Genomic DNA, 26,369 nt, shown 5'->3' on the forward strand with positions numbered 1-26,369 from the left:
AGAGAGAGAGAGAGAGAGAGAGAGAGAGAGAGAATGTGTGTGCTACAGTACTATTGGTAACATAACTATGTATCTACAACTGACAACTTCCCCTCTAGTGTGTGTGTGTGTGTGTGTGTGTGTGTGTGTGCGTGTGTGTTTGTGTGTGTGTGTGTGTGTGTGTCACAGCCTCTATTATCTCTCTGTTTTGATCTCATGGATTTGCCTGTCCCCGGCAAACTCCCTGCAATTTCCCTCTCCACTCAACGACTAACATGAGGTACACTCGCTCACTTAGCTGCAGGTCAACAGAAAAATTATGTCGACAAAAATGATTCCTCAGCAACCATGTTTTACACTACCATAACTTCTTAAATTGTTCTGCCTCTTGGGTAAACAAAAATGTGACAAGACAAAAATTTTACTGAATATTAATGGCCATTCAGTTTGACGAAGCAGCTGATTCAGACTGAATTTGTCCATATGTATATTGGGTCAAATTTGGTCAAATGTATTTGGTAATGTTTTTCCCTTTTTTTATGTAACCTTTATTTTAACAGGAAGTCCCAGTTTCTCTTTTACAAGGGAGACCTGGCCAAGAGGCAGCACTGACAATAAAAAACAAAAACATTAAAGACAAAAACAGCACAAAAGTGACTCAAGTTTAAGAGAGTTCTGCAGCTCATTCCAGCACCATGGACCAAAATAAGACAAACTCTTCTTGGCACCTTCTGTACGAACACTTGGTATCTTACAATGGAGACTCTATTTGATTTGCAGATTGTGCCTTGTGTGTGTTAACAAAAATGTAGAATTAATATACTTAGGCAATTTAGGAGGATGGCTTTATAAATAAAAATATACCAGGGTTGCATCCTAAGTGATGTCCAACCAACTGAACTATAAAGTGTACAGTGATGGGTCCTGTAACCTAGATTTGCAATGTATCTCATGGTATAGTGAGTCAAGTTTGGACAAAGTAGAGAAAAAGCATAAATACATATTTTCTAACTCCGACCATCACCTGCACTTTTCACCCCAGCTCTCATACACATATAATGACTTTTAATAGGCCTATTAAGCTACAGCTATAATGGATATCACAGTAAAGAAACTGGCCAAATAATATACTTTATTTGTATAGAACTTCCAACGGAGTTATAGTACAGACAATATATATATAAAAAAATAATAAAATCCCCCAAAATAAACAGCAAGACATGAGTTGAGAACGGAGCTGAAGATAAATGAAACAAGCACAAACAAAGGGAATGAAGTAGGCAGGAATAAATTATAGAAAAGCCTCTTAAATTATATTTTAATAAGTGATTTAAACTATGACACTGATTTTACCAGCCTAAGACCCTCAAGCATATAGCATTCCAACTGTTAGGGTCTGGGACAGTAAAGGTCCAGTCAGCTTTAGTCTTTATCCTGGACTTCACAGTGACCAGCAGGGCAGAGCTTGATGATCTGTGGCTGCACCCCGGCTCATAAAGGGTTAAGAGAGGCTTTCTCTCTCACTCCAACATGCTCCACCTACCAGACTGCCAAAAGTTCAAACACTGGGAACATCGGTTCTTTAAGCCCGTTAGTGTGTGTGTGTGTGTGTGTGTGTGTGTGTGTGCCTCCCTGCTTTTCTCTCCTTCTCTCTGCCTCCTTCCCTTTTGCTCCTTTACTCCCTCTCTACCTCAGTGGTGTAGCCACAGGCATACCCAGGTCTACAGACTAGACCCGCCTCATTTGTCTGGGTATCTAGTGTGCCCTTCTACCGAAATCAGCTGTGAAATAGATTGGATGATCAGCAGTTTTACCACTACACCTGTGCCCTACCCCTCTTTTCTCCTTGCTTTTTTCTCTCCTCTCCTTACTTTCCCTCTCTTTTCTTACTCACGGATCTCCTTTGTAATCTTTTACTGTGCGTTCTCCTGTGTTGCTCTTTGGGTATTAGCGTGGCACCAATACTGCCAAGTTTGGGGGTTCAATTCAGTCCCTTTCTCCCCCACTTCCATTATCATCCTCCTCTCTATTTGCTTCCACTTCTACGTTCCCTTTCCTCTTCTCACTCCTTCACTCCCTGCTGTCTAGACCCACTCTTAAAGGGAATGAGACCCAGTGATCCAGGTCAGAGTCATACTTTCAGTTCATCGCACTCCCCTTGACATACCACACAACATTATTACTATTATTAATGCTAACAGCCAGATCTCCCCTTCCTCAGTAAGTCACTACCACTAAAGATGTTTCTAGTATTATAATTAACATCTGGCAGGTAATAAATGTCAGAACATGAAGAGGATTATTTTCATCTTTGCTTCACACAGGTCTATTTGTGGAACTCTGTGAAAGTGAAAAGTGAAAGTGAATGTACTTGAATCATCAAATGAGAAGCCTACCTTTGTTTCTTGATAACTGCATGATATAGAAAAATCAAATTAGAAAGAGTTTTGCAAACATAAAACATGCCCCTTTCTCTGCACACAACATCCTCAGTAAAAGACAACAGCTTCTTCACTCCGGGGTAAGATGGCGATACCAGCAGCGCTTGTCCATCTGTAGAGTTTGTTGAAATGTTTTTAAGTCTGAGAGTAAGTCAACTAAGTGCATTTCCGTATCCCTCTCTTATCTTTTCATATCCAAACAGCCACTGATAAGATTGCCGCTGAATAGAGTTGATATGTTTACTTGTCTTGATAACAATATTTAACTTTGTTGTGGGATTCGGTTCCCACACAACCAGAATCCAGTCCACAAGTTTATTTGAGGATTACAATGGTGCTGCCATGTCATGGGTATTTATCACATAGTTCATTTTCTAGACCTTAACATTGGTCAAAATATATAACAATGGATTTTGAAAAGTGCTATTGTGCCTGTATAAGAAATCTGTATTTTGAACTCATGAGTGACTTTTTAGGCTGCATGAATGACCCTCCCTCTGGTGCTATGAACTGATGTTTGTTTGTATGGTTTATAATGATTTTCCATGTGTTTCAATGGTAAAAACTGTTTGCAAACCACATTTTCTCTAATGGGACAAATGAATTACATTGATAATGGAAGTTATAGGGCAATTCTTGGATATATTTGGGGTATGTATTTGTTTTAAACAGCTGAAAAGGTTTGCAGTCAAGTTAAATTATGCTGTTGGAATAACAGTTATAAAAGCGTGTCCTGAGGCAGGCACACAGTCCAGCATCAATAGCTCTTTGTTTTACTGCCCCTAATGCGTCTGCAGACTGCAACTCTTTAAAAAACAGATGTTTACTTCATAGCTAAAGAAAATAACATTGGTTATTAAAAAAAAAGAGACAAAAATGGAAGTACATACAATTTCAGTTTCAACATCGCAGTATTACAACAGAGTGACTTTCCGCTTGTATATTTCACACAGAGAAGTTGTTTGGATAAGTTTGGACAGAAGTGTTGCCAAAAGACACAATCTACTTGGCCTTGGAAGCACATTCTTCCTGTTCCATTGATGCTGCATTCAACAAACATTAAACAGAGCAGCAGGTTTTCTGAAAAGCTGTTGTATGGACCACGCTGGCATATTTTTCCTTAAGACTTTAGCATGTCAATCATTCTTATATCGAATATATGCATCATAATCATCTCTTTGGATTTCATAAATTAAAAGCTGTGAGTCCTGAAGATGAATTCTTGAGGTTATCACCCTAAACCAGCTGTTTCTACCACAATAACTTCTAATGGGCCTTTCTTTATTAGATTGCTTACAGAATGTGTAATTCATTCTATTAAATTGTTCATATATTTCCATCTCAATCTCCCATCAAGAGTTTAGGTAGCTCTTCTTCGCTCCACCACCTCCTCCTCCTCCTCAGTCCTCATCAGTCCTCTGTCCGGTGATACAGGTAGCTCTCATCGGCCCCATCTTCATCGTAACCATGGTAATGCCCTCCCTCGCTACCTCCTCCTCCCCTGTCCTCGGGGCAGTGGATCCCCAGGCTCCTCTGCAGCTTTTCCTCCTGCAGCCGCAGTTCCATGGAGTCCACCAGGTCGTAGATGTTATCTAGGGACCACATGGGTGACGGGAACCAGGCCTTGACATCACCATCCTTGCCCACAACCAGCATGCTGAAGTAGTCCTTACTGATCTTCAGCTGTTCCCTCAGGTTGTTCACCATGTCACGGGACAAGGGCTCAACCTGACTCTGGCTACGGCCTGGAAGAAGAGCGGGGGGGAATGGAAACTTCAGCGTGTGAAAGAACAAGCTTGTTATTGTTTTTCCCTTTTCATGATTGTTATGTTTTTAACTGACTATTGTTAGGGAAATTATGCAATAGGTTTTGCTTTTTATTCAGTGTCATTTTTGTGTATTCAGTAATCAACATATTGCACATCATTCCAATATATAGATATACCACCCAAAAGAAACTCACATACTACATAGTGGTCCTCTTGTAGATTCTCATCTAACTATCATATTTAGAGTGACATTTAGAACATTGCATTGAAACAAATCAAAACATTTTTTTTTATTTTTGTTAACCACAAGGTTATCCATGTCAACATATTGACTGTTGCTACTGCCAACAAATTATAAAATGATAAGAATAAAAACCTTAAATACAGGTAGCTAATGACTTAGCTGTACCCCCCAAGTAGCTGGATGGCCCCACATGTATCTACTCCGACTCACCATTGAGGGGAAAGAGCTCCACAGTTCCTGAGGCTCCGGCTCCAGCTCCCATCAGCTTCAACATGGCAAAGTGCCGTATGCCTGAGGACAGACCAAAGCTTACTTATTTTAGCAATAAGGAATTGAAATTAACACCCACCAACTCACAGAATGTGGATAAAAAATGGCTGTGGCAGGTAACTCTGTCAGTTCTGCTAGCCACTTTGACAGCTGAGGTTTTCTGATCTAGTTTCTGTATGGACACAAAGCTTCTCCAATACTGAGGCTGTGATTGGTGTGTCCTCTTTCTCTTGCATGCAAAAAATGCACAATTTTTAGTTCGGTATCAAATTGCCTTGCTCACTGTTTCCATGCAACTTGGTGACTTTGTTGCTAGCGACAAATTAGCTGAACTGAACACACTGCACCCGCTTCTCTGGCTCACTGTCTCACGTCAGTCACTCATTTCAGTAACTCACTGATCTTATCAATTTCCAATTCCTGTGTTGTTGTTTATTTACTCTATTAATTGCATGCTTGGGCAATATAAAATAGTTGTACAAATGGTGGAGTAATAAAATAAAAATGCATTGATACAAATAAAATGCATTGTCATACACTGTGTTCAACATTATCATTATTATTATAGACGATGAAATGCATGCAGTTACATTATCTGCAATCCTTTTTTCATATTTTAGGAAAAAAATGTTTTAGCTAGTGAAAATTCTTAGTGGCTGGGTGCCCTGGCATCCACTAGCCACATTGGCTAGTGAACCAAAATAGTAATTTCAAACCCTGTTAACAGTTATCAACAGGTCTCTTCAACCTGCATGCCTAGTTGTGGCTGAATAACAATTTATCAGTTTCTTTTACATTTATATGTCCTTCATTATGTCCATATGACACTGCTTTGGTTGAAATACGGTGTGTGTGTGTGTGTGTGTGTGTGTGTGTGTGTGTAGGTGTGTGTAGATGTGTGCATGTGTGTGTGTGTGTGTGTGTGTGTGTGTGTGTGTGTTTCCAGACATACCTAATCCTGACCTACATTCCTGACCTAAATCTGACAGAGGACAACCCATGCATTTTTAAAGCTATATTGCACCAAAAAGCACAGAGCAAAAGGACAGTGTATTATCCAATAGATTGTGTATTACTGACCCATGTGACACTCCTGTCCACTGAGAGCAGTGAGCTGCTGTTGGAAAGAGTAGTCATCCTCAGAGGGAGCAGAGATGAGCAGCAGTCGCCTCTTAGACATGAACCTAAACATACATAAAAACGCGGTGATATATGTAACTTTCATTGTTGTAGTGTGGATCAGTCAAACCCATGCCTTTAATTCATTAATTTTCTCTGCCTGCTTAATCTTTTTTCAGGGTTGCAGGGGGCTGGAGCCGACACTGGGTGGAAGGCAGGGAGACACGCTGGGCAGATTGACAGCTCATTACGGGGCAAAAACACATTCATACCTATGGGAAATTAATTAAGAGTCTCCCATCCTCACTCTTACTGTTAGGCGACAGTGCTAATCACTGAGTCACCATGCCGCCCCAAACTACAGTTGTAGTGTTTTGCATTCATCCTGAAAACATGCCAGGTTTTTTAGTTGTAACAAGATTTTTACTTTTTTTCTGAGAAAAAGATCAAGAGGTTGAAGTTGCGTGGAATGTGGAGGAACCATATTCTTTATACGATTGTTGATTTTTGAATAGGCCCCAAAAGCTACTTATACATACACAATTATACATAATTATATTGGCAGAGTAAGATCAGGTAGCAGTGAAATACCTGAGCAGTGAATTCTCAGCTCCAGGCTGTTGCTGGTCTTTGGAGCAGGCCAGAGGAGTCTTCCTTTCTTTCTCCTTTTCTGTCCGCCTTGAGGGAAAGTTGTCAAGGTAGTCAAACAGAGCAGGGGTCGACGGAGGAGCCTCAAACACTCTCTGGGGGACAGATAAAGCTAATCAGGAAACAAACACAGCTAGACAACTAAGACACAGTTAGTCTGTGTGGGTGATTTAAAAAGATGGATGATGGGAGATAAAATGTTGGGTTACCTCACAACTTTAGAATCTATTGTTTATGGTGGGGATGAATTGATTCTTTTTTTCTTTTTTTTTGATAAAGGAAATACAATCTTGGTTGGTTTTTTATTAAATTATGTATGTGAGGTTGGGCACCTCACATACAGCAGTAGGTTGGAGGTTAGAGAGACAAACTTGTTGAAGGAAATTTTGCCAGTTTGATCCGCTGGACTGGCTTGGAAAATCTTGGCAGGATAGATGAATATACCCTGGGTAAATAAAAGAAAAAACAATAGAAAGACAATCAACGATTCAGAAAGACTTCCTTACATTGGGTTTGATGTCATAGTCTGTGACGGTCATAGAGAAGAGGTCAGAGGACGAGAGGCCGAGCTCTGCTCTCAGCAGGGAGATCAGGTCTGTATCTGAAAACTGCTCCGGGACGTCACTGAGTCGGGGCTCTGAGTCTGCAACACACACACACACACACACACACATACATATATAAATGAATATGTGCACATACACAACAAGTGAGCTAGCGCTTGCTGGGTGCTCAAGTAGAGGGTGGGGGATATGCATCACTAAACTGAGTGAAACTATGTTGACTTTAAAAAGTGCTGTGGTGGAGAGAAGAGAATCGCATGTATTGACTTAGCCACTACACTTTGAAAATCAGCAGGCTACTTCCTGGTATGTGGACATACAGCACACCAATGTAGAGCTGTCTCATGCTTGTGTGACGTACTGTCTAGTATACAGTTTCCCTTATGCAGGACTCTTGGGGCTCTGCACGGCTTAAGGAGTATATACCATAAGTACCGCGCAACACATGCACACAAACATGTTTTTGATGCAAGTGTTCAAAGGTACAGCAGCATAGGCACACATACACAGAGACACACAAACACATACACACACTTCCACTCCCTACCAAGCTGGTAGTGCTGCAGGGTGAGCGTGGCGTCTCTGCCTTCACCCACAACGGTTGCCAAGGTGATCTTCCTGACAGCAAAGTCACAGTGCCGCTTCTCGTTCTCCTCTTTCTGCTGGACGTACAGCGTTGCATCGCTGCTGGGTGTTGAGATCACCTGCCACCATGGCAACACAGAAACAGGCACATCACACACGAGAGATTGGCCAATAACACAAACACCTCCTCAAACGAACACAGACACAGAGATGTAACAGGAAATTCCAAAATAGTAACTGTAACACGCTAATAAATCACACTCATAGAGATAGACAGGAAGGTGCTGACCAAGTACAGATATATTTTATTATGTTATTATATTATATTATGTTGCTCCATCTACAAGCTGTTTTTTCTTTTTAAATATGGAACATCCTGTAGTGCTAATAGATGGAAAGAGGGGGGACATTTACAGTGGCTCCCACTATACAGCAGGATTGAGAAAGGGAAGTTATCAGCAATAGGGAAGCAAAGAGACAGACACAGGATACAAGAAGAGACAGGTAGACAGAGAAGTTAGGTAGGTAAGGATAAAAAGGAAAGAAAAGGAGAAGTAGAGGGCTGATTAGATACAGCAAAACTCTTTTGGCTCTCACCATCAGCCTTCTTTTCCCCTTTAAACTCTCCAAAAACTCCTTGAGGGCCGCTTTATCCTTGTCACTCGGCTCTCTGTTGGACTTTTTTCCTCTTCCTTTCCCTTTCTTCCCTTTCTTCCCTTTGCCCTTTTTCTTAGAGCTGTTTTTTTCCTGCGAGTCTTCCTTTATATCCGGCTCTTTTTTATCCTCACTGGTTTTCGCTCCTTGTCTTTTCTTTCCTCCTTCCACAGTGGAGTCATGCCTAGAATAGAATGTAAAATAAAATAAAATATGACTTCATTCATTGCTAAAAATGCATCTTTGACCTCATGGAGGTATACCACTTGATTACACAATATGGAAGTAGAGTTTAAGTGAAACTCAAGCAAAACATCCTTAGCTTCCCCTTTGCTATATTTGAAAAATGGATGTAAAAATATGAAAGACTGGCACCTGTTGGTCTTCACTTCCTCATTGGTCCTGGACTCTCTATCCAGAGGACTGTGTGTCCTTTGTTTCTCCTGTGTGCTGGAAGTGGCCCTGCTACTGCTCGAGTCCTTTCCCCTTGTCGATCCCACAGTAGGCGCCTTACGGATAACAAACCTTGACCGCCCACTCAGAATATCCTGGATTTTACTCTTCAGAGCAGCTTTTTTGTCCATGGCAGGTTTTCTATTTAATGCCACCACAGACGTCACGTTCCCTTGCCTCTGAGAGCTGAGCACCATCTTCCTCTTCATCTTTTTCTTTTTCACCACAACCCTCTTTTTGGTGACGTTACACCTGATAAAACAAGATTAAATGGAATTTTGTCAGAGGGGATTTTACATTGCAGTATCTCAACACACTTTATTTAGACATTTGCATAATAAAATCAAACAAATGACATACAATACATCCACATGTTGCAGGAATGATTACAAGTAAGCAAGTTATAGAAACTTTTAACAAAATAAATAATGGGCATAGTAATGTCCATCAGTACATCGATAATATCTAAAATTATCCAATAATACAATGAAGAACACCTGAAAGGGGAGCCTTTCCTGGTCATCTTCTCCAGTTTCCTCATGGGGAACTGATCAATGAGCTCCAAAACTGCCTCGACCCGGACCGGGTAAGGGAACCGCTCGCTGACCCGCAGGTTCTTCTTCAGAACCAACATGGAAAACGCCTGTTCCTGATTTGGTTGGTGTTGAATCAAAAGGGCCGATTAAGAGTAAAGAACCCACAAAGGAGAAACACAATGTTTGGCCAATTTGAATTCAATAAAAGATAAATTTGTGTACTGTAATTGCAGTAAACCAGCATATTAATGTCACAAACATCTGGATTTACAAACTAATCACAAGTAGGCAGCATGTTTTTTGCTACCAAAGCAAGCAATCAAAGTGAATCAGACTGTTAGGAGTCAGTTTAACTGGTTACCTGGTTGGTAAGCTCTAGATAGTGCAGTAGTTTGGTAACAGTGTCAGGGTCCAGGCTCTCTACTGTGGCGTCTCCTTGGAAAGTTGTTTTCTGGATCCTGCCTTCCATCATGGCGTTCTGGATGATGGTGATGATGAAGGTGTCCCTTTCTGCTAGACGGCAGTTCAGCCCTGCCTAAGAGAGAAAGAGAGAGAGAGAAAGAGAGGGAAAGAGATAGAGAGAATGAATGACAAAAAGAGTTAGCGAAATCCACGTCCAATCTAATATTTTCCCAAAACAAAAGGAATCTACTAATCTACTACTCTACTACTAATCTACTGTCTACTAATCTAAAGAGTGCATAGTGTGCAGAGGTTCCAGCTCAGTGGTTGATAAATGTCTCAGTACAGTACCTGTTCCATGTCTTCCAGTTGTTTCTCCATCATACGGAGGTAGTGGTCACTGTGGGAAGGGGCTGTTATCACCCACAATCGCTTCTTACCTGAGGGAGCATGGGGTGAGACGGGGGATTAGATAGATAGGTAGATAGATAGATAGATAGATAGATAGATAGATAGATAGATAGATAGATAGATTTCTCTTACCTGCAAAGTCTGCCAGGAAATCCAGCTCCGGAGCCAGGCTTGATGATGGCTCTTCGACTCCCCTGCTTTCTCCCTCCCTGTCTTGGTCCAGCTCCAGCCCATGTCCCAGTGCTGGCGGGAGGTCTGAATAGTCTCCCCAGTCCCTTACATTAGGGTCCAAGTGATCCTTGTACTGGCCTCGACCCTTCCCCGGCCAGGCTGCAAGCAAACTTGGGTAGCAGAAGCTCCACAGAGCAACTAACAACAGCAGGGACCAGTGGGAATTATACAAATGAGACATCCTCTTTGAACCTGCGGCTGGGTTGACTGGTTGGTTTATTGATTAGCTGGATTTTGGTCAGCAATTTACAAATCCTCCTCTGGCAAAGCACATCTGTGTAGCGCTGTATCACCGCTGATAAACAGATCAGAAACCTGCTCTCGCAAGGTAGGTCACAGGCAGTGGTCTTGCATCTGCTGGGACCAGATGGATTCCATATAGTTCCAGAATCTGGAACCCACTGTAGAACACAAGCTGAAGATTTAAGTTCTAGAACTTCACTCGCTGAACTCCCAGCTGAGAAGTCTCCATGCCTTAAATCCAAAAACCTATAGAAAAGCTGGAGCCCAGTCTATATCCTTAAGAAGACAGGTGGAGCGAATCTGGAATGAATCCCACAGGGAAAGGAGGGCAACGGCATACAGATGAGACTGCGGTGGTGTCGGCCCCTCTCTCTAGCAGAGAGAGACTGACTGGGGAGAGAGAGAGTTTGTGTGTATGGTCCACTCTTTACACACAGACACACACTCCTGGTTCACATTATACCCCGGCCTCGTTAACAGGAAACTCCTGGAATTTTCCTTAACTTCAAAGCACTTTCATGCTGAAGAATCTCTCTCTCTCTCTTGCTCTCTCTCTCTCTGTCTCTCTTGCTCTCTCTCTCTCTCTCTCTCTCTCTCTCTTTCTCTCTTTCTTTCTTTCTCTCTCTCTCTCTCTCTCTCTCGCTCAGTGTGGTGCTGCTTTGTCCCACAGCTGGCCCTTGTGGTGTCCATTTTTAATATGAAAACAAGCACTCACATAAACACACACACACACTGCATGTGCACAGTTCGCACATGCAAATCAATGCACATAAACACATATATTAACTTAAAAACCCATGCACAATGCACATGTACGCACCCATGCCACATTTGCACAGTTCACACATGGACACCAAAGTGCGCACGCTCACACACACACACACACACACACACAATGTATTTGCACATAAACACGCATAAACACATTATACACATACGCTTTGAAACCCCTGCAAAATGCACATGAAACACAAGCAGGATGCAAACAAGTGTCTGCACACACATGCACAGATACACTCACCTTTACATTACATAACATTATAGGTTAGGGCAGCAGGGGGGGGGTGACGTGACCTGGGAGAACCCAGTGTGGACAAGCATCCACCCTGCTGTGTCTTTGATCAAGACACTGAATCCCTACCAGCTCCAAGGCTGCTGTTCCTGACCTCTGACCTCTGACCTGCAGGAAGGGCGCAAGTGAAAAGATAATTTCTCTATGGGGATCAATAAAGTGTCACGTTACTCACATTATTACACCAGGTGGCTCTGACCTGAGTGACATGAATCACAAACTACTGCTGCAGGTCACCTCACTCATCCCCACTGATTCATACCCAAGCTAAGGGAAATAAAGATGCACAGGTGAGGGAGGGAGAAGAAACCACAGAGATAAAGGAAAATGAGAGGGGGAAGTATAGAGTAGAGAGGGAAGAGGAGAGGGAGGTAGAGAGAGAGATATATGATGGAAAGAAACTGTTCTACAACTCACTCACATATGGAAAGTGATAAGAAAGGGCTTAAAAAGTGAGTGAGGAGAGAAAGAGGGAGGAAAAGTGAAAGGTGAAGAGCAGCACAGCCTGAAGCCGTCTGTTCAGCAGGGGTTACAGCCTCTAAATGAAGGGGAACAACAGCAACCATAAACAACCTTGACAAGCTAACAAACATGACAGTGCAACAAGTTTACACCAGTTCAGATGTGAGTCGGTGTAAAGTTTGATCCTCGATGTCTGCAGCAGGCAGACAAATTGCTAAATGTTCTTGCCACCTCCTCATAATCTCATATAAGGAGATTATTATAATGGATATATTATAACGGATATATCAATGTATTTTTAGCACATAATTCCTCAGTAAAATCTATTATTTCTCTATTGGTAACCCTTTCATTATGAGCCCTATGAATTAAAGATGGAAGGTTTTTGTGGGAAGACAGTTTTGCAAAATACTTATTGTGAAAGAAAATTGAGAAATAATATAAGTAAATAATAAAAAGGAAAGGAAGTGTTTGTGACAGCAGGGAGCTTCAGTAATTCTAGCTGCTCCTTGCCAATAATCTCTGCATCAGTGTCCAAGATTTAGAGCTTTCTTGGATATATACCAAACACACATTACAAAAGTTATTGTAAAGGGAAACAAAAGTAATCATACAGAACAAAATGTATTTTATTATTACATTTCACTTCACTTGAATTCAATTCAATAACTCATTCAAAGATGAAAGTATCTCAGAATACAAAGTAGAACATAAAGTTGAAAACAAAGAACATAAATTTGAGAGCAGCATTTATCTAGAATCACATTACCAAGTGAGTTGTAATAAAGTTCATATGAGAATGGGGCATGAACCATGATCCTATCTTCTACTCCTATTCTTTTTGAATGTGGGCCCAGATCCACAAGCCAAATGACATGACAGGATAAAAAAAAAAAAAAAGGGTTTCCATTAGTCCAAGTGTTGGTGTTTGATGTCTATGTACAAAAGACACTGCCAACTTTCCAGCCGTAAAAAGTTTGATTAAGACTTGGATCAAAGGAAAACATGTTTCCAGGTTTCGTGTGAAGGCACACTGCTTCTAAGTTGGTAATAAATTCTGAGTTAGTATTTATTTAAGAACCAGGCACCTTGAAAATGATCAAAGTTGCATTTTGTTTGCATTGTGAAGCGTCAAACTGAAATACAATAAAGCTCTTAATAAATATATAAAGCTCAATTCACTATCTTAACAACATGGAAAAGACAGATGGCCTGAAAGAGGAGGAAGTGAGTTTTGAGTGTGAAGGATGGATATGCAAATTATTAATAACTTATTAACTTATAACACCTGCATCTACAGAACAGAACGATGAAACAGTGACACAGTGTTGTTCACTTTGAAATGAAAGGATGCTTTTAAAGGGGCATTACACTCCACTTGCCTTCTGACCTCTAAACTAGGTTAGTAAAATTTATAGTCTTAGTGTCACTGAGGACGAAGGAGAAATGGAAAGAGAAGGTAGGAAAGAGAAAATCAAAGAAGAGCAAAGCAAATCCAACGCAATTAGAAGAACTGTCTTTAGGGTAAAAAGCTGAAATGAGGTCCAGGCGTAACAACACATTCCTCTCTCAGAGCCTGATAAGGAGAACCAGATGAACCAGTAGAGAGAGAGAGAGAGAGTGTGTGTGTGTGTGTGTGTGTGTGTGTGTGTGTATGTGTGTGTGTGTGTGTGTGTGAGAGAGAGAGAGAGAGAAAGAGAGAGAGAGCATAATACATGATTGACCTTGTATGGATATCCAACACAGGATGAGTGTCAGTGCTTGTTTTTCATTAACAAAGACCTGCAGTGGGAATAAAACCCACACACTGTGTGTAGAGTAGAGCCCCCCCAGTGTGTTTGCCTCAGGGATTTAACCACAGTCAGTGTTAACTATTAACTAAAAACACAAGCGTAATTTGTACCTCAGTTGCACCAAAGTTGTAAAAACATCAGGATTGGAGGAACTAGGCTACTTGCATGTGCCATCATAGACCGCTTGTTAAGAACCAGGTACCTTGAAAATTATCAATATTGCATTTTGGTTGGATTGTGAAGTGTCAAATTCAAAATCTCTTATCAGCATGATTTGATAATTGAATACAATAAGGATCTTTATCCTGGCAAACACAGCGAGATCTGAACTCCAGCTAAGTGGGGTTATGGTGGTGGGGAGGTGGGGATAGACTTGACTTCAATAACCGCACATCACCCATCATATCAGATATCATTGGTAATTTGGCTGATAAACATAATAGGCTATCCAACGTCCAGAAACATGCTACATACCTGCAGGTACCCTAAAACCCTAAAACCTCAGCTATAACGCTCTTTTAATTGTGCTAAATCATAAATGCGTTATCAATATTTTACATTTTCACCAGCAGACAAACAAAAAAGTCATAACTGGAGTGTAAAGGAGCATGCATGTAAAACGGTAAAAAAGCGCCCCTTAGTGGAGATGTATGAATTCTACACCAGTGAACAAATTCTGAACAGATGACACTGCAAAACAGTGTACTACTTTCTTTTAATATTCTTTTTCACCATTATTTTTATTTTCAGCAAATAAAGTTCACAGAGCAAACAAGGCATTTCACATCTGCTTCTTCATGTTTGCTCTTTTTGGCTCTTTTTTTTTCAAGCACTTTTTGAGGTCTTTGTTTCAATGACCACACGTCACCCATCATATCAGATTTCACTGGTAGTTTGGCTGATAGGTGTGCATAGGCTATCCGATGTATAAAATGTGCTATATACTGTACTTGCAGGTACCCTAAAAACTTAAAACTTCAACTACAATCCTCCTTTAATCAAACTCTGGCATTTCTGAGAGTTTCAGCAGGATATAAAATGGTGAAAGGCCCCTTAGTGGAAATATATACTATAGAATGAATTTACAAGCAGACTACCCTGCAAAGTATTGTCTACATAATAATATTTTCTTACATACAATACATTTAATATTTTATGAGTGATTCAAATTAGGTCAGCCATACATTATAAATTATGAACACAAATGTTATCATTCATTCATAATATGCAGAAGAAGTATGAATAAGTGATTTATGACTTTATGGCTTGTAAATGACAGCACATCAACAATACTGGATATTCTATGATGCATCAAATATGATCCAACAGTAATCCATGACCGTCTTCTTCATTTCTGGGTCAAAAGAAAGTTTGCCTCTGGTTCTGAGCTCAATTATAAAATCAGGACTGTCTTCAAAGTTCAGCTGTGTTACAGTAATTACTCTGGCTCAGTCTTCACAACCAAATTCCAATGTGCAAAACTTTTAACACAAAGTGCTACATTTCTAATTGTGGGCTCACAATTGCACAGATCATGCAAAAAAGAGGTGGAAAATAAATGGTGGAAAATAATTATTATTACAGAATCAGAACCCTGGATACATACATTTTTGAATTCAGTTGCTGTATTTTAAGGCCAAAACATGTAATATATCATATCATATCATATCATATCATATCATATCATGTATTTCCAGTGTCCAACACCTTTTCTCTAGATGTAATCAAATATTTTTGGAACATTTTTTACATATCTGAAACATATTTGAAAACATACTCTGAAGTATAGGCCTAAGTGAAATGTATTTTTGCATTATGGGATGTAAGTTTTTGTCTAAAAGGAAATTATTCAGGAATGAAGCAAATAATGCTTATTTGCTTATTGACACCCAGTGAAAAACAGAGTTAAAGGGTCGTGAAACTCAACCAACAAATAAACAACTTGACTTGAATTGATGGAGACTTTCAATTCAAATAAGAGAGAAAAAAAAAATCACAATTGCAGTGTTTTTTAGTCTGTATTTTTCCCCACAGCAGCGCATAGCTGGATATAAAATGATACAAAAGCGCCCCTTAGTGGAAGTTTGTGGAATAAAATGTCCAATATGATACACTTATAAACAAATGCCACTGCACACATATTGTACTAAGTATAGTGCTTCATTGTCAGTTTCTTTACTTATATATGCAGTTATTTATTTATCTATAGCACCCAAGTTTTTAATGCAACATTGTGCATACTACGTCTGGCAACTTATAAGTGGGCGTAAAATATAAATTATGAACATACATATTTTTGTTATCATCAATTCATAATATGCTAAAGTAATTATTACTGAGGCATAAATAAGTTATTTATATGACTTTTGCCTCGGCTCGTAAATGACAGCACATCAACAACATCGGATATCCTATGATGCATCTCATATGATCCAATAATATTCCTGCCGGCCGCTTCCCTTGATATCTTCCGGGTCGACAGAAAGTTCGCCTGTGGTGCACAGCACACAGAATCAGGACTGTCTGCAAAGGTCAGTTGTGTTATCTGGCGCCAGGCTCTCTTTTCTCACTTTTAACCATGCATTAATTTGACCTCACGTTTCTGTGCATATATAGGGAGTGTTTTGGGGTGTATCGGCTTCATGCATGCTGCCCTTTGTTGTTAGCTAGCGCGCTAGCTTGTGTTAGCTTTCCTCCGCTAGTTTTTTTGCAGTCAATGGAGACAAAAAAAGAGAAGTGGTCGGCTAACAGCTGCCAGTAGTACCCGCCTTATAAATCTCGTCCCAGCAGGGCAGCTGGTGCTGTCTGACTGACAAACACACGGCTTACCAAAAACACACGAGACTTAAATTAGATTATTGGGTCTCTGAATGATGCCACTGGTTGGTGTGAAAGTGATCGAGTTTATTAGTCATATAAAATCCGTTAACGTTACCACTTCAGTCCTGTGCGTAATTTGGCACATTCAGGACAAACAAGCTCGTGCAGATGCCGTGTGCAAGGTGCATCTGTTAAGAATTTTACGTGACTACACGGTTAGCAAATAATTAACATTATGCATCTGTGCGAACCAGCCTCAAGTTTCATAATTTAAATTTTGGGACAGCCGCACTTCTTGGTGACGTGGTAGCTTCAGTTTTTTTTTTTTAAAGTAGGTCTGACATGAAATTAAAGTCATGGCCACAGCACGACGAGGCAGACTATTTTTGTTTCTAGCTTCTCTTTGTCTCTTTCAACTCATTCTCATGCTAAATGCTTAACAGTCCAGCCCCGTTGTTTTTACTGAGCCAAATGTGATGTGGCTTTATGACATTCAAGTTGTCCCAGTAGGTCAACAAGGCTGCAATTTGCAGGACTCTACTAGTGGGCTAAGCGGGGCCCAATTGATTTTAAAAGCACTGTAGCCTACCTCAGTTTTCTTCACAATGGCATTTACATGACCTTTTTATTTTGCTACTGCAAGTCCATTTTTCTAGTGAGAAACAGCCTCAAATAAATAGTGGTTTTGATGTCATGTCACAAAAACTTAAGTCAACCTTCAAAAAAGAGGCTTTTATATGTGACACTGTGTTCAGTTTGTTTTTGACCTTTTTACTTTATGGCCTGTTACTCTGTGTTGTATACTAGTGTGTGCATGGCAGGCTTATTTGCCAGCCAGTCAATTCTAGTTTGAACCCCACAAGGCTAGCCTGATCCAGACTATACCAGAACCATTATCTCCCCTCAAACCAAACATAGCCCACAAGCTGTATGCCACCTCAGATAGTTATTCAGTGGGCTTTTTTATGGCCTTGGTTATCCATTATTTGTGGATGTTGATCTATGCTAACTATCAGGGATGTAATATAGTTATTTTTAATGACATTTTCAAAATTTCCAAAATGAATCTCATGGTCTTGCATTGAACTGAATGAAAATAGGCCCAGGCCTGTGTGAGGCTGAGACAGAATCATAATGACAGCGATGTGTGTCATGTGCTTTGTGGGTCAGGCAGGTTAGCGGGAAGGTGTTGCCTCCATGGATGTGACCTGTTGCATAAATGTAGGTCATAAGTGTCTGCTTGTGCCTGCATTCAGCAAGGGTATAGGGACACATTCCTGTGGAACTTGCAGTGTGCTTCTATATTTTTGCAATGTGATAGTGAGTGTGTGTGATCAGCTGGTGTGGTGTGTAGGTGTGGGAAAGCTGCAAAAGCTGGCATTGAAGTTCACCCTGTTATTCTCTGTCTTTCTCACCCTCTCACCCACCCCATCCTCCCTTTCTTCTCTCCCTCTCCCTCTCCACCCCCCCTCCATCCAGGAGGGGTGCTGTCTGTCTAGTTGAGCTCCTCCTGGTGTGTGAGTGTTGGGTGTGTGTGCACCATGGCGAGCCTTCTGCGTGTTGTGGTGACCAGCTGCTCGGCCCCAGTGTTCAGTGGGGTTTCCTGTGCGAAGCTGCAGAGCGCCCGCGCCGTCAAATCGCAGTGCTTGCGCTTTTTCAGGACCCAGCAAACTCTCGGACGATGTGCCAGTCCAGGTAAGACAACCGACAACAACACGCCTGTTTAGTCAGCAAGCTGCCTCTTAACAGCAGGATCCGTTTACAGAAAGCTTCTAACACCACAATCACACTTAAACTGTAATGAATTTATGTTGCTGCAAGCTGTGTGCTTATTGAGATGAAACTGATCAATTGTTGTTATTGATTGTAGTATTGCGACATAATTTTGATTCTTTCGAATCAGTTCTCTTGAATTATTTTTTGAATAACTTTGATTTAATAAATAAATGTTTTCAACACAAACATAAGAGATAGTGTAAACAACATGATAACTCATTTGGTTTAGCTTACACATGCTTAATAAACACATCATTAGAATAAATCCAATGCATGTAACATTTGCATTGCATTGCAGCAACTTTCAGTGGAGAGCAACACATTTGATGCATGAAGTGTGATCAAGGGGTTAAAATATGAGCACTAATATAGGATATTGAGGTCACATGACCATGCAACCTTCACCCAAACTGGTCTCAAATTAGTTCAGCTATCCTAAAATACTGCATGCATACAGACCCAGGAGGGCTTCAAAGAAACAGGGCTGCAATGTCATAGGGAAGACATAAAATAGATTTAGGACACTCAAGATTGTTCTTTAGAATGCCTAAAGTTAATTTTTGCCTGGTCTGTGTCCAAGAGTAAACAAAACTGTCTCAAACCTTAACATTTGATAGTGTGTCAGGACAATTGATTGGATAACACTTTTACTGTGTTGTTAGTGGTGAGATCAGCAACAACAGCTACTTCCTGCAACCATATTGTTCTACTTTGCTTGCTAGCTAGACTGATAGTTACCAGCTAGAAGCTACTAGTGTTGTGACTGACGGTGTTAGTGGCCAGTTAATTTCACCATATGGATTTCAGATAGGCTTGCATTACTCTACATGCTACATTCTGTTCAACTATGCAAGCAAGAGCTGTATTGGCATTGTCTGTGTACTTTGTTTTACTATTTGTTTTTGTTTTTCTATGCTGTTCAAGTTAAACATGTTTTGGCAAGGTCACTATGAAGTTATTATAGTAGGTAAACATAGTAGGTAAATTGAGAACTTGCATGTTGATCTTTTTTCATGAATATACTTTTGTAGCACAATTCCATGATTACAACTTCTCAAATCTGTTGTGGAGCATTTGGTGATTTGTTGACCTGTGAATTCAAGACACTGAATTCACACTCGCATGGCAACTGGCTATACATATAATAAATCTGGTATTGTGACGTAACTGTGCAGTACTGATAGCAACATGATAGCACCACCACCTGCAGCTCAAGCCCTGGGCAGATAGAAAGCGTCAGGCGCTATGACGCTTTAATGGCTGCAGGCAAAGTAGAGGTGCTAAGTGGCGCGTCACCAGCAAATCTTCTCTTTGTCTTTCTGTGTTGATGTGTGATCTTAGGTATTCAGCAAATGCTTGCAGGACAAATATGGCAATCAATAGCGTTGTCCTTGTCATCCTTGGCAAATAGCTATACATACAATAAAGCTGGAATTGTTATGTAAATATACAGTAGTGATGGCATCATGATAACACCAGGACCTGTAGTTTAGGTGTGCATTGTCATACACTTGCACCAAACCCATGCTAGCAGTCAAAAACAAGGTGTAAGTGTTGGTCATTCATTCATTCATTTGTTCATTCATTCATTCTCTTTATCCACTTATTGCTTTGTCACAGGGGGCTGGAGTCTATCCCAGCATACATTGTAACTGTTGTTGAGCAAAGAGAAATGCACTGTTCAGGCAAAATAGTGATAAAACCAACAAAATAGAAGATGGATAGAAGTCAAATAGAAGTCAGTTTGCCCCCATAGTTTTGCCTTCAGCTCAGAACTCTTCATTATTTTAGGGGAGATTGTTGTTACCTGTGTTTGCTCCCAGTCCCAAGGTCACATTAAATATAATGCAGCCCCTGAGCATTACTCCCCATTTTCCATGCCCTCGGTCTGTATCCAAACCTGTAGAAGCAGAAGGTGTGTGTGTGTGTGTGTGTGTGTGTGTGTGTGTGTACTGTGAAAGCCAGTATCAGCTGGTTGCAGGTGCTTTATGTCTGTATGTGCTGGGTCCAAGTCTCTGTGTGTGTAGGTGGGTGTCTGAGGACTGCTGGCGACTTGGCTTGCAGTGTCATTGGTTGACATTCCTACAGGTCGGCTAACTCCAGTGGCAGCTGGCAGCGTCTATTCTTGACAGAGTATCAACTGGCAGGCTGGTAGTCCCGAGAGCAGACAGATGAGTGGAGACGAGGAACTCAGTACTACACACACTTAACATAGGCCTGATTATACTTTAACCTCTAGGAAGCCTGTAGACTTGTAAGTTTTCTCATTAGTTTTGACATGTTGATGCTGATTCCATGTGTGACTGGTTTTATGAACTTGGATTTTTGTTGGCCTTGCCAAACTTACAAGCATGTCTAACCTAGATGTAGATGTTTTTATGTCGGACTAGTGTTATGTAACTGAAAAATTGTGCAGTAAATAGTGGACTTCTTGGCTGAAAAAAGTAGAGGTACTGCTCATAAAAACTGAATGTGGTCATGGACACCAGATTGATATTCCTAGTCGTGGAAACTTTGTTATTAAGGAAACTGGACTTCACACACTTTTATCTTTAACCTAGATATTGAGGTTCATAGGTTATGTCATGGTATTATTATTATTATTATTATTATCTGTGTGTCAGTACATCAGCAGGTAGGCTAAAGTACACAGGCATGGAGAGTCTAAATACAAGATGATTATTTTCTCTATAGGCCTGTGTATTAGTGCTTTCAATCTGGGTCACTTGTAGCTCACTTGGTCAGTTTCTCATGGGCGGTGGTTCTGTACTTCTACTGGTACCTTCCTCATTTTGATACTAAATTAAGCTAAATTGTTGCTCAGTAATAGGACAGACAAGAGAGGTTGCACAACTCTGAATTAAATACTTTTCTTACTCTCAAGCTGTTCGCTAGCTGCGGTGTTAAGGGTGTCGTCAGCAAAAGATGGGGGACAGTTTGTAGATACTAGTGTTTTTAGCCTCGTGTGGTGTGGACACTAGGATATAAGTTGTTAGAGGACAAGTTCCTTCTAGTCAGCCCAGCATGGTGAAAGGAAAGACAGCTTGTCATAGGCACCTGTGTTTATCTATAGAGGAGACAGTGGGAAAGGGCTTCAGTGGAATTTTCCATAGGAACCAACACCACATGTGACCTGCCTGTCACTAGCACACACAGAATACTGAGGCACTACACTGAACTTTTTCCCCCCAGTCTATTTGTTGTGTGTTTCTGTCCTTCTCATTGTGTCTCTGTTTTTGTTGCTCAGTTGTCTCCTGTCTTTCTGACTTTCTCTCTCCCCATTTGTGCTTTCGCTATCACTTTCTGCATCTGGAGCTCCTTGTTCTCACACATGTTGAATCAGGTCTACATGCATGCCAAATACATTGGACAACAAAGGGAACTTGGCCCCTTTTGCAGTTCAAACTACATTGTTTCTGTATCTTACTATCTCACTATCTTTGCCCCTTTCTAAAACATAAGTTCTTCAGTAAAGAAGAGGTTGGTAATGAATAACAGTATGTCCGTGTTGGCCATTTATCATACGACACTGACCTAGTCAGTCTGCTTAGAAAGGCCAGTGGATATATTTATGGTAAACACAATTTTGACTCCACTCACTGTGTAGTTTTTCAAGGAGTTTCTACTTGAAACTACAGAGTCATCTATCTGAAAGGGCATGAGTAGGTAATAGTAGTGTAAACCGGTCAAGTCTTAAGCTTGCGAAGTTTATTCATTGGTTTGATATACAGTAGGTGGATATCTATTTGGGAGCACATGCATTCTCCCTAGTGGCCTCAAGGATTGCTTTTCAGATTTGAAGTGCTGGATGTCCCAGACTTTCCTCCATCACAAAAATAAGTCTGAGATTGTTCTATCTGGCTCCCCAAACTGCATCAACCAGATTCAAGACAACATGGGAAACCTTTCCAACAGCATTAAGCCTGTAGTCCAGACATGATGTTGTTTTATGTCCCGTTTTATCCCTGGTGTAATTTTGTAAGTCTCCTTTTGTCTGGTTTCCTTTTTTATCCACTCTTTTATTCATTCATTCATCTTATGCATTTGTTTTGTAGAGCACAGTAACAGTTGTTTGGAAAAGCGCTATATAAATAAAGTTTATTATCATTATAGTCATGTCCTTTCTTAATGTAATTTTAGTGCTACTGTGTTATTGCTGGTACAACAATGCATGCAGTCAGGAGAAAACATACTTTATTGAGGGTGTGACAGTAGTTTATTACACAGATAATAACTCTCAAAGGTCTTTGTGGTCTTATGATTTTTATAATGAAAGCTTATCTCTTATCTCCTACTTCTCCAGTCATAAAGCTGTTGAATGTGAATGGATCATTGTTACGATTATGAATGAATGAATGAACGATGAATGAATTAACTAAATATCTGGGTGTGGGTAAAGCTTTAATCATTATCAGTTTGAGTGTGTGTGGATTTTTTTGAGAGCATTAGGGCAAGACACACACACACACACACACACACACAAACCCATTCATATACACACACACACATTCCTCATACCCTAATGTTTGAAATGTTTGTTCTCTCTTGTTTTTATATCCTGTAGAACACTGAAACACTGTGACAAACCTCTTTGTTAACGCTTTTAAAAATCGATTTGAAATGACTTGAAAAAAGCTCATAAATGAACAAACAAATAAACCTATATAAACAAGGCAGAAAACAACGGCCCATTAACTTTGCATCAATCAGTCTAAAGCATGGCAGAATTAATAAATGAGTGAATGAAACGACTGTCACTTGTCTCACCTCGTCTCTTTTTATCTTTCTAGGTGTTCCATACAAACAAATCACAGTTGGTGTTCCTAAGGAAATTTTCCAGAATGAACGTCGTGTGGCGCTGTCTCCAGCCGGTGTCCAGGCGCTCATCAAACAGGGCTTCAATGTCGTCGTGGAGTCTGGAGCCGGGGAGTCCTCCAAGTTCCCTGACGAACACTACGCCCAGGCTGGAGCCACAATTAAAGATGTCAAAGATGTCTTGGCATCTGATGTGCTGGTTAAGGTAAGGCGTAAAGATGTTAAAGATGTGTTGCAGTTGTATGAGTTGGTTATGGGTGGGGAATGGGTGGACGGATGATTAGTATGCCCCTGCCAGAGCAGCAATTGCAAATGTCTGAAATGTCTTGTTATCTGATGGGCTGGCTATGGTAGGGAATGAGGGAATGAGGGATAATGGGAGGAAGAGGGAAAGGGAAGGAATGAATGGGAGGAGAGAAGTAATGACACATTCAGGGTGGGCCAACGATTTGAAGATGGCAGAGATCTTTGGCATCTGATGTGCTGCCTAAGGTAGCAGGTGGGAGAGGGAGAAGGAAGGAACACGAATGTGGGAAAGAACCAGTATTCCCAGGCCAGAGCAACAATTAAAGATGTCAAACATGTCTTACCGTCAGACATGTTGGTCAAGGTAGGAAAAGAGGGAGGGAGGGAAGAGGAGAGGGGTAAATCAATGAAAAGCAGGGTGTTGCTTAAGACTCTGGATAAAGGTTAAGTAAGTGAATAAAAGAAAAGAAAGAAGGGTGGATTGGAGGAGTGGAAGGGGGTTCGTCAATAGTATGCACAAGCCAGAGCAAAGATTTTAGACATAATGGGTGTCCTCAGTCTGATGTGCTGGTTAAAGCGGGGAGAGGAGGTAAAGAGAGCTGGTGGGAGGGAGAGGAAAGAAGTGGGAACAAATTTAGGGTGGGTGTTGGGTGGGGGTGTTGGGGATGGAACAATGAATTAAAAAAGTAAAATATGTCTTGGCATCTGACAGGCCAGAGGAAAAGTGAGAAATGGGAGTGAAGGAAAGGACAAACAATTATCCCAGTCTAGAGTAACTATTAAAGATGTCAAAGACATCCTGGACACGGTGATGAAGGCAGGTAAATGAATGGTTCAGGCTCAACATTTAACATGTCAGACACTCTGGTATACAGTGTGTTGGTCAAGGTAGGGAAGAGAGGGAGAGAAGAGAAGGAATGAAAAAGAAAAGTGAAAGGACCGCTGGTATACTCAGGCTAGGGCAACAATGAATGGTTTGAAATATGTCCTGGCATCAGACATGCAGGCTATGGAACGGATGAGTGGTACGCCCAGGCCCATTACACCCATTAAAGATGTCAAAGACGTCCTGGTATTGGATAGTATTGTATTGCTGAGAGGAGCGTGAAACTGTGAATTCACCCTCTAGCTATATCTCCTGGACTTTCTTTAAAGTGTACAATGCTCAGTGAAGCTACATGGAGTGGAATTACTGTTCTGCAGATAGATTCACACAGTACTCTGGCCTATTTAACACTGTCTTTAATTCTCTCTCTTTCTTTCTGTCTCTCACTCGTAATGAGGCCACAAAGATTTATTAAAACATTCTAGCTGTTCTAGAGTTGTTAGGACAATATTTTGCCCATTCTTTGCCTCTTATGTCTCCTCCTTGTTCCTCCTCTCCCTACATCTCCAACCAACCTCTTTGCCTCCAGGTGCGCGCTCCCATGTTCAACCCGACACTGGGAGCCCATGAGGCTGATCTGATGAAGGAAGCGGCCACTTTGGTCAGTTTCATCTACCCAGCTCAGAACCCTGAGCTGATGGACCTGCTGTCCCAGAAGAAGGCCACTGTCCTGGCTATGGACCAAGTGCCCAGGGTCACCATTGCCCAGGGCTTTGATGCACTGAGCTCCATGGCAAACATCGCAGGGTCAGTATAGACACACACACAGTTATGCTTAGAATAGATAAGAAGGGGGGCGCAGAGAGATGCATGAAACTACAAACATATAACAGGCATGTACGCATATAAACTCTACATTGATGCACAGTTAACATTGCATGGTCCATATTCACTATCTTTTCTGTACTGTATGTGTTTGTTGGATATTCGTGTCCAAAACATTAGTAGTTGACAAATGAAGTATTTGTTAATGAAACAGAATCTCTCAGCTCTATCCTATCTCTATCTATCTATCTATCTATCTATCTATCTATCTATCTATCTATCTATCTATCTATCTATCTATCTTTTAATTTGTTAACAGGCAGGCATGTCTGCCTTGGCAGTCTGAATGTCTACTTGGCATAGTCAGTGTAAACACGGATTATATTTAGATCCAAGACCAAGATGCACACATGCATATACAGTACATGTATTAAAATATATCCCATTAACATTTTTGAAAACATTTTCACATGTATATTTGGTGTTTGTTTTTGTTTTTCTTATATGTAAGTATATAATATGTCCATATTGCTTCACTGATTTTGAAATGACTGACATTTTTAATTTCTTCATCATTCCATATCTCTTTTTTCTCTTCACTTCTGTCTTTTCAGGTACAAGTCAGTGGTGCTGGCAGCCAACAGCTTTGGTCGCTTTTTCACTGGACAGATCACTGCAGCTGGGAAAGTGCCACCTGCAAAGGTGTGTTTGTAGGAGTGCGTGTGTGTGTGTGTGTGTGCGCATATGTGTGTGTTTCCATAGTGTGAATGTGTCTGTGCCAGTTTTTAACTTTTAACCTGTGTGTGTCAATAGGTGCTGATCATTGGAGGTGGGGTGGCTGGATTGGCAGCAGCTGGTACCGCCAGGGCCATGGGAGCCATTGTCAGAGGCTTTGATACCAGGTATGTTTTCTGATTTTTGTGAAAAAAAAAAAGATTTATTTTGTAAATAAAAATGGATAAAATGGGGCCCAACACACACACATAAGGTATAAATATATATATATTTTTTTCTCATTCAACCGTTGTGCACCAGATTATACAGTTAGTAATAATGAGAGTAGAAACAGTTTTCTACCCTACCACTAGATGACGACAGCAGCATGTATTGACTTGAAATGATAGTAGTGGATGATCTAAGTATCAAAGAATAGGAAGGGGATTAAGCTTTCTAACTACTACATTTT

General features: G+C 40.8%; 2 protein-coding genes across 2 annotated transcripts in view; one reads left to right on the forward strand and one right to left on the reverse strand.

Moving 5' to 3' along the window:
* Positions 1-3,255: 3,255 nt before the first annotated feature.
* On the reverse strand, positions 3,256-10,907 carry ccdc80l2 (coiled-coil domain containing 80 like 2). Its single transcript, XM_071913567.2, has 12 exons — positions 10,207-10,907; positions 10,015-10,103; positions 9,623-9,796; positions 9,223-9,374; positions 8,648-8,977; positions 8,216-8,456; positions 7,581-7,737; positions 6,977-7,113; positions 6,414-6,565; positions 5,784-5,887; positions 4,644-4,724; positions 3,256-4,165 (listed from the first exon to the last, which is right to left on the reverse strand). The coding sequence occupies exons 1-12, from the start codon at positions 10,484-10,486 to the stop codon at positions 3,831-3,833; spliced, it is 2,232 nt and encodes a 743-aa protein (XP_071769668.1). The 5' UTR covers positions 10,487-10,907; the 3' UTR covers positions 3,256-3,830.
* Positions 10,908-16,352: 5,445 nt separating this feature from the next.
* The window catches only part of nnt (nicotinamide nucleotide transhydrogenase), a 46,286-nt gene continuing 36,269 nt past the window's right edge, over positions 16,353-26,369 (forward strand). Inside the window, exons 1-6 of the mRNA XM_071913512.2 lie at positions 16,353-16,406; positions 18,175-18,390; positions 23,262-23,491; positions 24,948-25,165; positions 25,798-25,885; positions 25,997-26,085. Of these exons, the coding sequence (XP_071769613.1) occupies positions 18,237-18,390; positions 23,262-23,491; positions 24,948-25,165; positions 25,798-25,885; positions 25,997-26,085 (779 nt within the window). The 5' untranslated portion in view covers positions 16,353-16,406; positions 18,175-18,236. The remainder of the gene's footprint in view (positions 16,407-18,174; positions 18,391-23,261; positions 23,492-24,947; positions 25,166-25,797; positions 25,886-25,996; positions 26,086-26,369) is intronic.

The sequence above is a fragment of the Centroberyx gerrardi genome, chromosome 2 (genome assembly GCF_048128805.1).
Source record: "Centroberyx gerrardi isolate f3 chromosome 2, fCenGer3.hap1.cur.20231027, whole genome shotgun sequence".
NCBI classification, from domain to species: Eukaryota; Metazoa; Chordata; class Actinopteri; order Beryciformes; family Berycidae; genus Centroberyx; species Centroberyx gerrardi.